A 16,448-nucleotide genomic window follows, 5' to 3' on the forward strand; every position below is an offset into this window, starting at 1 on the left:
TCATCTCATATCATTTGGTCTCAAGGTAGGTAGATGAAACAGTGAATAGAGTTCCAGACCTAGAGTTAGGAAGACCTATTCTTGAGTTCAAATCTGGCCTCAGACATTTACTAGCTATGTGACCCTGAGCAAATCACTTAGCCCTATTTGCCTCAGTTTTCTCATCTATAAAAATGAGCTGGAGAAGGAAATGGCAAACCATTCTAATATCTTTGCTAAGAAAACACCAAATTGAGTGCCACAGAATTGGACATTTTTAAAATGACTGAACAACAAAATAAATGAATTTAACACCACCACTAAACATCAATAAGTGTTTACTATGTGCTAGACACTGTGCATTTTAAAACATTTGTATATGATATTCTTCTAGGTCTTCTGAAGACAAAGACAAAAATGAGACATGGAACCTGATCTCAAGATTATCATAAAGTAATTATTTAGGAAGGGACCTCAAAAGTTACTGTACTCCAACCCCATCATGCTATAGATAAAGAAATGAATATCTTAGGTGGTCAAATGACTTTCAAACTTAGTCATATGGGTTCTAAATGACATTGGTGGAATATGACTGGGTTCTCTCACTCCAAATGCATGTGTAAAGATAAAATATATAAAGCTAATCAATTGGAGAGAAAGTGAGCACTAACCACTTTCTCTTCTTCAAATGATGGAGTTGGATTAGATGATTTTTAAGATTTCTTTTAAGCCCTAATATTCATTAATTCCAAATATATCACTGAAATTATATACGTAACATTTAAAAAAATCCTGATATACAAAGTTTTAATATATTTCATCATTTTTCCTTCCTGGCTTCCTTTAAGTACTTCTTAAAATTGAGGATCTTTCCACTGAGATTATCTTCAATTTGTTATATATTTATATCTATATGTATGAATACATCTTGCTTTTCTGTTGAATATTATTATTTGCATATTGTCATCCCCATTGAAAGCAGGGACTGTATTTCTTTTTGAGGGGTTGGTGGGGAGGTTAATCTCAACACTTAATACAGTGCCTGGCATATAGCAGGTGTTTAATACAAGCTGGATGACTGGAGAAGTTTTTTTCATTAAACAGCTCTTATTGACTTTTAGATAAATACGTTTTTTGCTTTTTGTTTTATTATCACTCTATCCAATGAAAAAATAAATACAAAGCAAATGAAATAGATGTAGTAGAAATTCCAAGCATTTTTAATAGAAAGAAAAATGTATTACATGTTATAAAGAACCCATGGGGCTCTCTAGGATAGTTAGAAACAGTTAAGCTATACCCACCCAACTAAACTAATTATTGACTCTTCAAAGAATCACAACTCATAGAGGCTAGAGGCCTTAGTGGCCATTTAGTCCAACCTGTGCCTGAACAAGAATTCTCTAACAATAAACCTATCAAGTGGTTTTACTTAAAGATTTCTAGTGAAAGAGGAATTTACTATCTAGGAGCCCATTCCATTAAGTCATAACTCTTTGTTAAGCTTTTCCCTTACATGGAGCCTAAATCTCACTCTTTATATTGTTTTAGTTTATTAAATAATAAGTCTATTCTCTCTTCCAATTATGTATATCTAGCTAGTATAAATTGAGTCTTAAAAAGGCTTTAAAAGTCCTTGATTCCAGTTCCATAAATAGCATATGTAGATTCTCCTCAAGCATTAAGGACAATAGCATATTCTCAAAAATATTCACTATGAAAAGAAATAATGGGTGTCAAATTCATGAAATCTTGTAGTTATATTTAATATAAAAACAAATCAAAACTCAGGAAATTCAACCTTAGTAAAATTTTGCAACTGCTAAAATTTGCAAAGCATTGCAAATATAACAAATATTTTGTCATTATTCAGTTGCATATGATTCTTCATGACTCCATTTGAGGTTCTTGGTAAAGATATTGGAGTAGAACATCATTTGGTTCTCCAGGTCATTTTACAGATGAGAAAAGTGAGGCAAACAAAGTTAAGTGACCTGGCCAGAGTTACACAGCTAATAAAGGTCTGAGGTAAAATTTGAACTCAGGAATGCATCTTTCTGACTTCTTGACTTAGCACTCAAGTAAATGCTCCACCTAAAGTCCTTACAAATATAGCTTATAGCTTTAGTGTAGGAGGTAAAAGATAAATAGAAAAGTCAACAATTTGGGTAGTAACAGAAAAGGAGATATCTAAACCTGTAATATATAGATAAATATTTGGAATAGGGTACTATGTAATGGTATTTGACTGTAAAAATGAATTTCATTTAAAGTGAAGGTAAGTATACTGAGAAAAAGCTCTTCATGAGACAGAGGCAAGGGTCATGTCTGGCCCCTGTTTTTACTATGTATGAAATGTATTGCCTCAGCTCCTAAGCTTGACAAATGCATGAAGTGAGTCAGGAAATTCCAGGGGAGGCAAACTAAACTATTAGGCCATGGGAATTCCATTCCTGGAATTCTCATTGTAAACAGAATCTCTTCTTTCTCAAGTGTCATAAGTTCCTACATGATTAAAAAGTTTCAGACTTGTCCTTTTTTATTTTCTTAGCTATAGTTTTAGTCACTGCTCTGAATTATCTCTAAATGTAACAAATCTTAGAGAAAAAATATATTTTACTCAAAAGTTCCATCCATGTTTCAGTCAAAAAAAAAAAAAGAATAACCAATGAAAAAACAAAATAAAAGGCCTTTCTGGTTCACCTAGTTTAGGCTCCTCATTTTACAGATAATAAAACAGATTCTCAGAGAAAGTTTTGTGTGGTAGGGATTGAACCTGCATTCTAGATTCTGGGGTTCTAGAGTGTATCAGTGGATCATAGAACTCTCATGTTAACAGAGACCTTAGAAATCAACCAAGTCTAAAATCTTGTTTTAAGATAAGGAAACAGGCCTCAAAGATTACAGAAGGAGCTCAGGGTTATACAGCTAATTAATATCAGACAAAGAAGTAGAATTCAAGTACTCTTTCTGGAAAGATTATGTCTTTAGTAATACAGAGGTGATTTGAATAGAAATCAGTATAGTCTTTGATATTCCTTATTAAAAGCAAGCAAGAAAAATGTTTTGGTACTACTTATATTAATTAGAAAAATAAAATAACTGAGTGACACAGTGGGTAAAGTGCCTGGAGTCACAGTCAGGAAGGCCTGAGTTCAAATCCAGATTTAGAGACTTTCTAACTGTGTGATCCTGGGAAAATCACTTAACCCTTTTTGCTTCAGGTTCAGTAGCTATAAATTGAATTTGGAAAAGGAAATAGCAAATCACTGCAGCAAAGCATGTAGGGTCACATTGAAGAATGTGACAAAACTTATTTGACTGAATAACAAAAGGGAACTAATAGAGACAACCCTTGCCCTGTTAGGTTTTCCATTCTAATGAGCTAGCTGTATACATAGAGGAGTAGTGGCCAGGGCACCAGGAAAGTAGGCAGGATGGGAAATAATCACTATTATTTACTATTATCATTATTCCCCATCCTGACTACTTTCTTGGAATTAATTACCTCCAGAAATTCACCAGCAAGAAGAAATAAGCTCTAAAATGCAAACCTTTTTAGTCCCACTTTACCTGGGTTTTTCCCCTCCCTTTGTTTAGAGAGGATGGAGTGTGGACACTGGAAAATTCCTCCCCCCAGATCTTCTATCACAGAAGGCAGCCTCCAGAGAATCTACTTCCTCATTTCCTACTGGCTGCTTCCCAGGACTTAATGATTTCCAGAATCTAATTATTCTGCAAGATACTCTGAAACAGTCCCTTCTTCAGATCATTTTGCTGCACTTGGCTGCAGAACTTCTTCAGTGCTAGGTAACTTGTCTATATGAAACCTTGTGAAAATCACCTGGGATGCAAAAACATATTCCCTGCTCTAAAATAGCTTATAATCTAATAGGAGAAACAACATAAAAATAAATATAGAAAGCAAATGGAAATAACCGAGGAAGGGAAAGCTTTGGAACAAATGTGTAAAGGCTTTCTATACAAGGTAACAGTGGATAGAGTACTGGCCTAAAAAATTATAGAACTTGAATTCAAATCTAGCATGAGATACTTAACTATCTGTGTAATTCTGATTTAGCCAGTAAAATGGGGATGATAATAGCACCCTCTTCTAAGTTATCAAATGAAATTATAATTGTAAATTGCTTAGCAAAGAGCCACACACATAATATAAACTCTATGCATATTAGTTATTATTATTAATATTATAGTTGTTATTAATATTAAGCAGCTAGATGGTACAGTAGATTGAGTGCTAGGTCTGGAATCAGAAAGACATCTTCTTGAGTTCAAATCTGACCTCAGTCATCTATTAGCTGTGTGACTTTGGGCAAGTCACTTAACTCTGCCTCAGATTGTTCATCTGTAAAATGAGCTGGAGAAGGAAAGAGCAAATTCCTTCAGTAATTTTGCTAATAAAACCCCAAATACAGTCATGAAGAATTCGACATGACTGAAATGACTGAACAATAACAGCAGCATCATCGTTTTTGTTGTTATTAGGATAAAACTGTGATATTTATAGAACACTTATCACAATGCTCCAATAATAAGCCTATATAAATGCTAGCTATTAATAATGATGATGAAAATTATTATTATATACTACCCATACATGATATTCCATCTACTGTATAGACTATGCCCATTCTGCAATGTTGTCTCTCTTCATCATGAAGAGTAATAGTTTTTATTTATATAGATATTAAAAATTTGCCAAGCACTTTATATAAGGTTGTATCATTTGATTCTCATGGAAACTCTGAAAGGGAGGTACTGTTATGATCCCAGTACTACAAAACAGAAAACTGAAGTTAGAACAGCTTAGGTGATCAGTTGGGGATCACACAGCTAGTCAGTGCTTGAGATAGATTTGGACTCTTCTTCCTAACTCCAGGCTTAGAACTTTATCTGCTAACAAGAAATCACCAAGCTTCATCTAACCTTTTAATTTCATTCAAAATACAATATAGAAACTTCGAACTTTCTACAAGAGTCCTTTCCTAATCTCCTGAGTTGCCCCTGCTCATTCCTCCCAGGATTCTTTTGAGTTTGCTTTTTATATATCTTTTATTTACACTTCTATGCCCATGTTTTTGTAAGCTCTTAACTTTTTACATGATCTTCTTCTATCATATTATATATAAAGTTGTAGTGGAGAGGGAGAATAAGCTCAGCAGCAGGAAGTTAGCTTGTGATATTTGGCAGGGAAAAAGCATGAAGCATATGATAAAGATCTGGATAATGAAGGCACACTCTACTTATTCCCTTTTCAAATTATGGAATTTTAAGGTTAATTGCATGAGGGCTTATGGTGAAATTGATGGATTAATATCTAGAGTAATGGCAAAAAAGTAGTTCATATCTCTATAGTGCTTAAAATTTTATACATTTAAGATTTCTTAGAGTATTTTTCATCGTTATCACTTCCTCAGATAAATACAGCAAATATTTCTATTCCCATTTTAAAGATGAATAATTGAGGCTTACAAAGCTAGTAAATAGCAGAGCTGAGTTGAACCTTGGTATAAAGACTTCTGGATCAGTCTATTGTCCATTATCCATTGTCTTTTCCCTGCCTCTCTTGGGACTTAAAGAATTGTAAGAGCACAAAATACCTCAGAAACCTTCTATTCAAATTCTCCCATTTTATGAATAAGGAAACTGAGATTTAGAGAAGCATTAAATAAATTGTCCAAAATTACATGTAGTATTGTAGTATGTGCTAAGTAGAAGTGAGATTTCTAGTTAGTTTCATTTGACTCTAAAGCTCATGCTCTTTTCATTCATTATTTCCCACTTTACCATTATATCAAATTACTCTTTTTATGATGAATGTGAAAAAATATTAAAACTTATGTCTCTTGTGAATTCCGAGGTCTGTTTTACATCAAAAATTTGTAAGGTTAGTTATAAACTACTCATTGATTCTCTGGGAAAAATTACAAAATCCTATAGCAGTTTCTCTCTTGATTACTAACTTGTGGATCATTATATCTGAAATTCATGAGCCTTGAATAAAATGGGACTATGTTTGATGGGCTACACAAATCTGAAAGCTAAAATGTCACCTTTTTAATTTGCCTAGTCACCAAATACTTTCCCCTCACACCCACTGGTACCATTTCAGGCTGTTTCTATCCTATGTTAATTACATTTGCTTTTCTCTTGATGTTGTTGGCTTAGATATCCTGTTCCGAGACACATTTTCATTTATTATTCATGTTTTGGTTGCCTTTTGGGTGACATATATTCTGAACATGGATTTGTACAAAAATGCTTTCTTAGGCTTTTTAAAAAAATGTTTACTGTCAATGGGATTCAGGGAATTACTATTTGTTTGTTGGGTTTTTTTTTTGTTTGTTTGTTTTTTGTTTGTTTATCTTTTTCTGTTCCCCTGGACTTGAAGAAATATATGAAATGACTTTTTATTTTCATTTATATTCCACATGCCTTTGGAAGCTGAGGCAAACCTGTGCAAAAAGAAAGACATGGGCTTCAAATGCTGCAGGCAAAGCAGAGAGAAAAAAATTACCTCACTAGAATGTTCTTAGCACCAAGTTAGAAGTAGAGGAAACATCTAATATAGTAGGGAATGTTGTAATAATATGAATAATAATATCTAGAATTTACATAGGGTTTTAAGGTTTCCAAACCATTTCATAATTATTGATCCTGATTGATTGGTGCTATTATTATCTCCATTTTGCAGGATAGAAAGTATCTGAGGTTGGATTTGAACTTAGATTTTCCTGACTCTAGGTCTAGCACTCCATTTGCTGATTCTACCCACAAGAAGGTTAAGAAGGTTGAACAATACTTATTATGAACACAGTTCTGCTGGAAAACTTGCTTTGATCTGGGCCAGGAATAGGAATGTCATGCTTTTGCTACTCTCATCTCTCATCTTACTTACTTGAGATATCCCACTAACCAAACTCAGGCTTCTTCAACACACAGAGCTGTTAGAGATAATTTTGCTGATGAAAGAGGAAGAGCAGCCTCACAAAATTTTTGTTATATCACAAGTATGAAATTAACAGTGGACATGAAAGATAGAGTGAAAATCATTTGTTTGGGACTTGGAACAGGCAAACCCCCTAGAACAAACTTCTAGGAATACTGGAGAGTGTGATGACATTGCAGAAGGAGCCGAGGCCCTGGAATCAGATGACCTGAAATAAAATCCTTCCTCTGACATTTATCATGTAGGTGGCTTTGGGTAAGTGACAATCTTCTGAGGCCCCATATTCCTTACCTATAAAATCAAAGGTTAGATTAGATACTCTCAGAAGTCCCCAGCAGATCTAGATATGTGATGCTATGATGTGGTCTTTATTTTGCCTTCTTAAGAAGTTGTAGTGTTTTGTACCTGACCAAGCTCCTGATTCTGTCTACTGAGTCCAGTACACTTTACTATCATCCCTCTGATCCCTCATGATGTGAGCACTCATCTGTTCTCTCCAGTTATTCAACCCAGTTCTCATAAGCTAATTACTACCTTTTCTTTCCTCATAGTTTCTAAAATTTTCAGTTAGCATTCTCCTTCTCCAATCCCTTAATGCAATATTTTTATTTGGATAAAATGCATGGAATTATTTTTTAGCTAATTTATTTCTGTACATAACAGCACTACAGATTCGGGCCTAGTAGAAGTTATTTTATAGCTTGAAGAAACTGAGTCCCAGAGAGGTATGCTTTTCTCACCAACCTGCTACAATATCCCTTTGGGTATCTTACTTCATGAATTGAAAGAAGGTTTAAAAAAAATAACTAGACTTTGTCATTTGAAAATCAGAGGTTATTGATGCTAAACAATAATATCTGGAAAAAGCTTGATTAGATTTCAAATAAAAGTTATGAGAAGCCCTAAATTCATGCACAAAGAAATATATGTTTAGGGAGAAAATATTTGGATAAAGAAATTGAGTAAACTGATTATGTTATTGTCAGAATTTTTTATTTGATTTTAATTCCATCATCAAAACAAAGTTTGTGACATTGTAATAGAAATGCTAGAATTATATGGTTTTTCTCTTATAATAAGCAAGAAAATTTAGATTGAGATTTACATAGTCAGGTTTTTTTAGAATAATTCAGATAAGAGACTATTTAGTAGCTATTAATAGTGGATTTTCTGATTTTAGTTATTGAAAACTGAGATGAAAAGAGACACAGATTATAGTATACTATGTGTGCTTCCCAGATGGTGGAAGGATACACTCAAACAAAACACAAAGAAAGGAATATGGAAAATGAGAGAAAAAATGATGATTGAATATATTGTAACATAACTGACATCACCTCCCCCATCTACTGGTAGGTAGCCTTTCAAGAGACTAAGAGTCACTAGATAGCTTCCCATTTAGAAATCCATCCGACTTGATTCCAGGAGCAAAAAGCAAAAATATAGGGAGAAAAAACAGCAATGTAATGCAAAGAAGATGAGATTTATTGTCAGGAAAAACAAAATCAATCCTTAGCTGCCATACCACTTCTCCTCCAGTACACAGTTTAGGGATTCCTATATTAATCAAACCTTTGTCAACCTTGTTTTAGAATGAAATAAAAAATCATTTTGCTCATCTACCAATAGAGAGAAACTAAAAATGAAAAGCTAATGCAAAAACATTGAACTAAACTTCCTATTTTAAATTTTAAATTTTGGGTACTTGAATAATGTATTAGTTTATGATATGCTCATAATCCTTGTGAGGTCCAGTGACTAGAAACTCACTACCTCATGAAGAAGGCCATCAAGTTTTTATATATTTCTAAATGTTAAGATGCTTTACCTTTCTAGGCTTATTTAATACTATCCTTTGATCACATTCTATCTTTCAGCCAAACTAGATTACTATCACTTTTCCATATGTGATATCCCATTCACTGTCATTAATCAGAATCCTTTCTTTTTCAGCTCATTGAGGAATAGGGTTAATTGATTGATTAATAATTAAATGAAATAGATAATTAAATTAAATGTTAAGAGAATTATCAGATAGAAGCCTTTTAGGACTTTCTCTCCTTTACTTGACAAATCATTAATATCCTTTTCTTTCTTAAATTTCCGTACTATCTATGTACATGTCAAAGTTCCTCAGTCAAATGTTGGACCCTTCAGTTTAGTGAATGGTGTCATTTTTGTTTGTTAACACTCATTCCTAGTATAGTGCCTTGCACATAGGTATAGTGATTACAGCTGTGATTTCACCTGTATGAAGAATTCCTGGAGGAGTTATTTTACTGATACAGATCAAACTACAGCTTTAAGAAAGGTACTTAGAGCATGTAAAAGGACTTGCCCAAAGTGATACAATCAGTATTTGTCAGAATGAACATTTGGACCAATATTCCTACGCTTTGTGGCTTGCGTTGAACGTATTGAATACTTAATAAATGTTTGCTTAATTTAATTAAGTGATTAAATTAAAAACTTGTGATTTTCATACCTTGGTTTTAGTCTTCCCTTTGGATTCAGGTTCAATATCGTTAATCTCTCTTTCAGGATAGCCCTTCCAATATTTTCAGTCAAGCAAACTTCCCCTAAGTCATTTTAGGGGTCCTCAAACTTTTTAAATAGGAGTCCAGTTCAATGTCCCTCAGATTTTTGGGGGGCTGGTCTATAGTAAAAACAAAAACTTTGTTTTGTGGGCCTTTAAATAAAGAAACTTCATAATCCTGGGTGAGGGGGATAATCATCCTCAGCTGCAGCATCTGGCCCGCGGACTGTAGTTTGAGGACCCCTGCTATGCTAACCACTTCAAGTTGGAATCTTCCTTTAGCCCCCATCTCACTCTGTCTTATGTTATAGCTATTTGTTTCTATGCCATATCCTCATATGAGATTCCATTCAAATATTGTGCATAGAAAGCTGGTCTTGAAGCCATTTAAACTTGGGATCATTCCCATGCTTGATATAATCTGACTGGAATCTTGGGTAGGTCAATTAACTTTTTAGGGTCCTAGGCTGCTCTCAAAAAATAAAAATTGCAGAAAAGGTGCTGATCTGCTTTGGAAGAGAAGATTTTCTTTTCATCATCTTTCCCTCCAAAAAACATTCATATGTTTAGAAGCATACATATACAAGAATTCCCACATTTGATTTTTAAGTGCTCAACTCCTAGAAAATATGGTGTTTTAATAATATGTATTAAATAATAAATATGTATTTAATTACATGCATACATAATAATATGTACTTAAGACATCTGTTGAAATGAACTGAATGATTAAATTTTGTAATACCAAGAAATGTATGAAGGGGGAGATTTAAACCCCCAGAATGAAGGATATGAAATCTGTGGCTGGTTTTAAGACTTTCCCTGAAATAGCTTGTGCTTCCCCAACTTACCAATTTGATATGTTCTCGTTTCTGGTATTTTTCACTATAATACTGTTCCTGCCGCAGATTCAATAGCTGCTGCTGTTGCTTGTCCTTTAATTCTACCAATTTCTGTGTCATTTCTGCATCCAGGGCAGCAAGGTCCTGCTCCATTGTTGAAGAACCATGATCAGGGCTGCTGGGTTCAGATCTGAAAAAAAAAAAATCACTAGATTCATTTAGAAAATTCAGTCAACATTTTATTAAGCCTTATTAAGAACTTACTATAAAGCTAGGTTGTGTTGTGGTTGGAGCTCAGGCCCTGGAGTCCCAAAAACCTGAGTTCAAATTCAGTATCAGTTTTATGAGATCTTTTATGTCCTGAGCAAGTCACTTAAATTTTGTTTACCTCAGTATCCTCTGTAAAGCAGTGGAACTTACTTCTCAGAGTTGCTGGGTATAAAATGAGATAATGATTATAAAATGCTTACCATAGTATCTAGCATAAAGTAAATGCTATACAAATATTAGCTATTCTTATTAATATTATTATTATTATGCTACCTTCCCCTTAGCTGCTGAACCAGCCTTTTCTGTTGTATCTGTACCCAAGTAGTATGAAAATACCTGCAGGATCTGTGAATTCATCAGTGGGGGAATTCCTATTCCCATCTATGACATAGACAAATTACAGGATATTGTCTGAAGCATCCAGAAAATGAGTTACTTTGAAGATTAGCAGGTATTAGAGGCAGAATTTGAACTCTGCCAGCTCTTAAGCCCAATTCCACACTGCCAAAATAGATTCTTGTCAAGACACATAGGTGCAAATGAAGAGATGAAGATGATTAAGTAAGGAGGTTGATAGAGTTTGCAAAATGTTTTAAAGAATGCAAACATATGACCCCTAAGTTTTGGTTTTGGTTGGAATTGTGGGATCATTTTTCTGACATTTGTATTTTTTGTACAAACACAATAGACAGGGAGAGAGAAGGTTGGAGAAGAGGATGACAGGATACTTCTTTTGCCACTTTAAATTAGGACTCTCTGGGAGAGAATAAACAGCTGCCCAGGATGACCAACACATTTTTACACTTTTCAAAACCTTGATCCAACTGGAATGTTGACAGTTTATTTACATGGATAAACTGGCACCAGACAACCTGTTGGGGCAGATCTTTTCTTCATATAAGAGCAGAAAACTTGAAACTGAATAGGGAGAAGCTGTTAAGAGCCTTCACACTCACCCCCTTCCAAATTACAGCTGAATACTTAGCTGCAAGGGGATGCAGCTTTAATATCAGGATTTTTGTGAACGATGCTAGCAAATGATGACCAGAAAAACAAACAAACATACAAACAACTATACTGTTCATGGATATTGAAAACTTTTGATAAAATAAAACCTAGAACATTTGTTTTTAATTTACAGGAACATGTTGGTCATTTCATATTTTTCATATGAGAACATGGCTAAATTACAGGCTTTGTGTGACAGCATGGCACCCATTTCACCACAAACCTGGTATAGCAAAATTCAGAATGATATCATTCCCCAATTATTAAACTTACTGAGGTGACAGCATAGAAGCTTTGGCAGTAGGCAAATAGCACTTCAGTTTTCAATGTCAACTGAATAAGCCAAGACCTTTAGGGCATTTTCAAAGTCTGACAATAATTCCTCCAAATTGAAACTTCAGTTAGTATACAATGAATTCCACATGTGCCTCTACAAAGTTATTCAGATCACTGACAATTTTTGACTGTGACATGCCTTTTCATTTGTTCTTTTTCAGTACAAGGAACATTCAGGAAGTCTACTAAAAAAAATCTGGTAATTTGTATTCTGTAGCTACAGGCCAACAGTTAGACTAATGATCTAAGGAGAATGTAATCCACTGAGGAAATAAAGTGCAGTACTAAAATACGAGTCTAAAACGATAGTTTTATTTTTTTTAATCTACAATTAATTTCCTGAACTATGGGGTTTTTTAAATGATTGGATAAAATTTCACTTCTTTAAAAAATGTGAAGATTAACTAACCTTGAGGAAGGAATGTGTTTGCCGTAATGAAACAAACAATTCTTCGCTGTCAGGAAACTGAATTTTTATTTTCATTTTTCTTTTCAACATTGAATGTGATGAACGCTTTTGATAAGATGAATATTGTTTATAAAAAGTCTAAACCCAATATCATAGATTATAAATTTATATGATATATCTTGTAAGAGTGATTAAAATAAATTCCAAGTGTAATAGAATTTCACAAAAACTGAAAACGACTTTAGTGAATTTATTTAGACCTTGCTATTTAAGAGTAAACACTCAGATTTAGCCAAAAAAATCTTCAAGTTAGTATATACAATGCATCTATATTTTCTTGCCTATCTAAGGTGGATTTTGTGTGCGTTTTTTTCAGTTTTGTCCTATTCTTCATGACCTCTTTTGGGGTTTTCTTGGCAGAGATACTGGAATGCTTTGCATTTCCTTTTCCAGCTCATTTAGTAGATAAGAAAACTGACAAACAGAATAAATGACATGCCTAGGGTCACACAGTTAATATGTGTCTGAGGTCAAAGTTGAACACAGGAAGATGAATCTTCTTGATTCTAGATCCAGAACTCTATTCATTAACATCTACTTTGCCTTTGGTATCTAAGGCACTTATATTCTAAATAGAAGACATAGTCCTGAACATAAAAATTTTCCACTATAAGTTATTGTCCTATCTTGGAACCCTTCATTGGTTTAAAGCATTTTTACTTGTCTCCTCCAGCTGTTTTCAGAGCAAAATTCAGCCACAAGGATTTCAATGACTAAGGCTATTTAAAGTAATGCATTTTTTTTTGTTATTTAGATATCTCAAATGAGTTTGACTCTTTATGACCCTATTTGGAGTTTTTTGGATAGAAATACAGGAGTGGTTTTGCCATTCCTTCTCTAGCTCATTTTACAGATAAGAAAACTGAGGCAAAATAGAATTAAGTAACTTGTCCAGGGACACATAGCTAGTAAGCTTCTGAGGCCAGAGTTAAACTCAGTCTTCTTGACTCCAGCCAAGTGCTCTATCCATTTGCCACCAAGTTGCCCTAATGCATTTAGGGTGATTTACTTCATCTCCTTGAGTCTCACTAGAGATGTTCCTCCTTTAAGAGGAGGCTAAACTGAAAGCAATGGGAGATGGGATAGACTGCATTATTTTCTAGAATTCTCAGAAATTTAGAGCAGGTGGAACTTCAGAGGGCATGTAGTCTAATAACCTTCCTTTTCCAGATATGAGAACTGAAGTTGAGAATTCAAATGATGTGCCTTAAGTCACATAATTAGTAAAGGGACAGAGGTGGGATTGTACATAAGTCCTCTGACCCCAGGTTCAAAAGTCTTTTCTTAGAAGAAAACCTCCAAGAACCTCAAATGTCATGTGACAAGTCCCAGATTTTTGGTGTTAAAATAAGAAAGGCCATTCATTCAACTTACTTCTTTTTACTGTCCTTTTTTGCGTTTTTTTCTAGGACAGCCCTCCTTCGCAAGTAATCATTTTGGATCTCATTGTACTTTGTAGTGTGCTCTTTGATGAGGTCAGTGGTTTTCTTGTGGTGTCTCTTCACGAGGTCCTTCATTTCTTTGTAATGTTTCTTCTGAAGTTTAACAAAAGACTTCTGCTGCTTTAGTTCCTCAATTGTCTGGGCTTCTACATCTGCAAAAAATACAGTAGCAGATGACAAAAAGAACAAGTGTTTTAGGAGCACTGAAGTCAAATTTAATAATGGGTCAGATTCCTTTTTTTCAAAATCTTGGGAAAGATGGGCCAATATCATTTTGCAGAGTATATATCCAAAGAATTAAAATTTTTATAGATAAGTTGGAGTGCTGCTGTTAAAATATTCTGAATTATAATATGTGGAACTGTCATCAGATCATTGCTCTTAATATTTGAGTCCTTAGATTAAAATAAGGTCTAAATTAAAATAATCAGCTTGTAATATTGAAATTTTCTAAAATTCAATTTTTAAATAAGTCAGGTATTTTTGTGGCATTAATAACAATGTACATGGAAAGAAATTAATTATAGAATAGATAAGAAAGGTTGATACTAGAGTAACTGACATTGCAAAAAAAAATTCAGTCAAGAAATTAGCATCCGAATTAGTCTACTAGACAGACTTTACCCCCTAGGGAGAATGCACCGCTTCCTTACCTTCATTTCTTCCAATCTTTATTTCTCTTCATGGCTAAATTCATGTACTGCTTGCTATATACCAGGCTTTTACTAATCTGATTGCGTATGAGTCATTTTCTCCTTTAATTTATACTTTTATTTGTGAGCAAACTATATGATCTAAGGAAAATACATGCAGGAATTACACCTTTGCCATGTAACATAGCACCTGCCACATTGGAAGGGCCTAATATATAGTTTTTGAATCAAATGAATTAAAGGTCTGCTAGAGTACCTGCTTATCTAGATGGGTGCTAAAAGATTAAATGAGGTTATAAATAACTGCTGAGCCCAGGTAAATCATTAGAAAGAGTATATGTGTGACTGCAGAGTTAGGGAGACTTTCAAAGTTCATCCTGTTGTTTCTGGATCAAAAGAATGTGTTCCAAAATCCTGAACTAAAAAATTGTCCCAAAAATGAATTTGTTGATTGTATTAATAGGTTTTCACTTTATTTCATAGTTTAAATCTGTACATTATTTAAGTCTCTTTCTATAGAGCAGTTGAGGTGAAAATTAGATACCATTATTTATTAGCTTTCTTGGGTTTAAATTGCCATTTTTAGCATGTGCTCTTTTAAATTTTTCATTATTATATTTTATTTTATGCGACTTTTATTTTTAAATTGTATTTATGCAAATTTATTAAAGTATAGTTGCAGCTAGGAATCATAGAGGGTAGAGCAATGTTTCAGGAATCAGCAAGTCCTGCGCTCAACTCTGGCCTCAAAATCTAATTGTGAGACACCTGATAAATTACTTAATGTATATCTCAGTTTCTTCAACTATAATAAGTACATAATGGTAGTTCTATTTAGCAGGGTTGTTGTGAGGATCAAAGGATGTATTTGTAAAGCACTTATGGGCTTGGTACTTAGTAGACTTAGTTTCCTTCCTCCCCCTCCCATATCAAGCTAGTCATTTCTTGAAAGCAATTCAGGAAAAATAACCAAATATATCAATCTAGTCTGACAGTACATACAATGGCTCCACACCCAGAGTGTCCTCCAGGAGGTAGATACATTTTTTCATCTCTTCTTTGGGGTTTAACTTGATCATGATGAAAACTAAATGATTCTATAATTAGTTAATAAAATTGGTTAATATCATCTCACTGTGTAAATTCTTGTCTAATATATGCCTATAAATTTTGGTAATCATAGGTTTCCATTTAAAACAGTTTTAAGTATGTGGTCTGGTAGGAAATACATTTATAAGGTTAATAAAGAAGTGCCATAGGTAGATTCATAGAATCTGAGAATTGGAAGAGTTCTCAGATTTCATTTAGCTATAATTATCAAAGGCACATATGACTTGATATTTCCAATAGCCATCTGCTGTTAGTTCTGTAATAGATCTATTGAGGTTACTGTGGTCAACTGTAATTAATATTATGGTTACTAAATCATCCATGGTTATTTTGAAATTCTTATTTCAATATTTAAAGAGTTTTTAGTTTCTTCTTCATCAGCACTCCCTCCATTGATGAAGACTGCTACTTACTTCTGACTTAAATGGTTTTTAAGAGTTAATTTGGCCAAAAAAATCAAATGTTCTATATTCAGGCTGGTATAAAGACTTTTCAAAATTAGCTATAGTACATAAGTCTTCACGTGAAAAATAATGTTACACTTAGATGGATCTGTCAGTTTGTGTTCTATTAACAAAGACTTTATAAAACCTAGGTCACTTCTGTGATACAATAAGATATCAAAGGAAGGCTTTAATGGAAAAAAGCATTTTAGTAATTTTTTTGAAAACAGATGTTACTATTTAATGAGTCATTATACTGGGGCCTAAGATACTCTCTGAATATGAGTCATTCCTCAATAATTTTGTCACAGATCTAATTTTTAACTGGTACTAAAAGCTGTGCTTATAAAGTGACAAGTTTCCTTATAATAGAAAAGAAATATCAAGAAT

At 33.7% G+C, this 16,448-nt stretch overlaps 1 protein-coding gene across 2 annotated transcripts in view; it reads right to left on the reverse strand.

The window, feature by feature from the left end:
- PLCB1 (phospholipase C beta 1) overlaps positions 1-16,448 on the reverse strand; it is an 844,697-nt gene that overhangs the window by 104,377 nt on the left and 723,872 nt on the right. For both annotated transcript variants that reach the window (XM_051975942.1, XM_051975943.1), the window contains exons 26-27: positions 13,785-14,004; positions 10,337-10,517 (exon numbers count right to left, since the gene is read on the reverse strand). In XM_051975942.1, coding sequence (XP_051831902.1) covers positions 10,337-10,517; positions 13,785-14,004 — 401 coding nt within the window. The remainder of the gene's footprint in view (positions 1-10,336; positions 10,518-13,784; positions 14,005-16,448) is intronic.

The sequence above is a fragment of the Antechinus flavipes genome, chromosome 2 (assembly GCF_016432865.1).
Source record: "Antechinus flavipes isolate AdamAnt ecotype Samford, QLD, Australia chromosome 2, AdamAnt_v2, whole genome shotgun sequence".
In the NCBI taxonomy this organism is placed as follows: domain Eukaryota; kingdom Metazoa; phylum Chordata; class Mammalia; order Dasyuromorphia; family Dasyuridae; genus Antechinus; species Antechinus flavipes.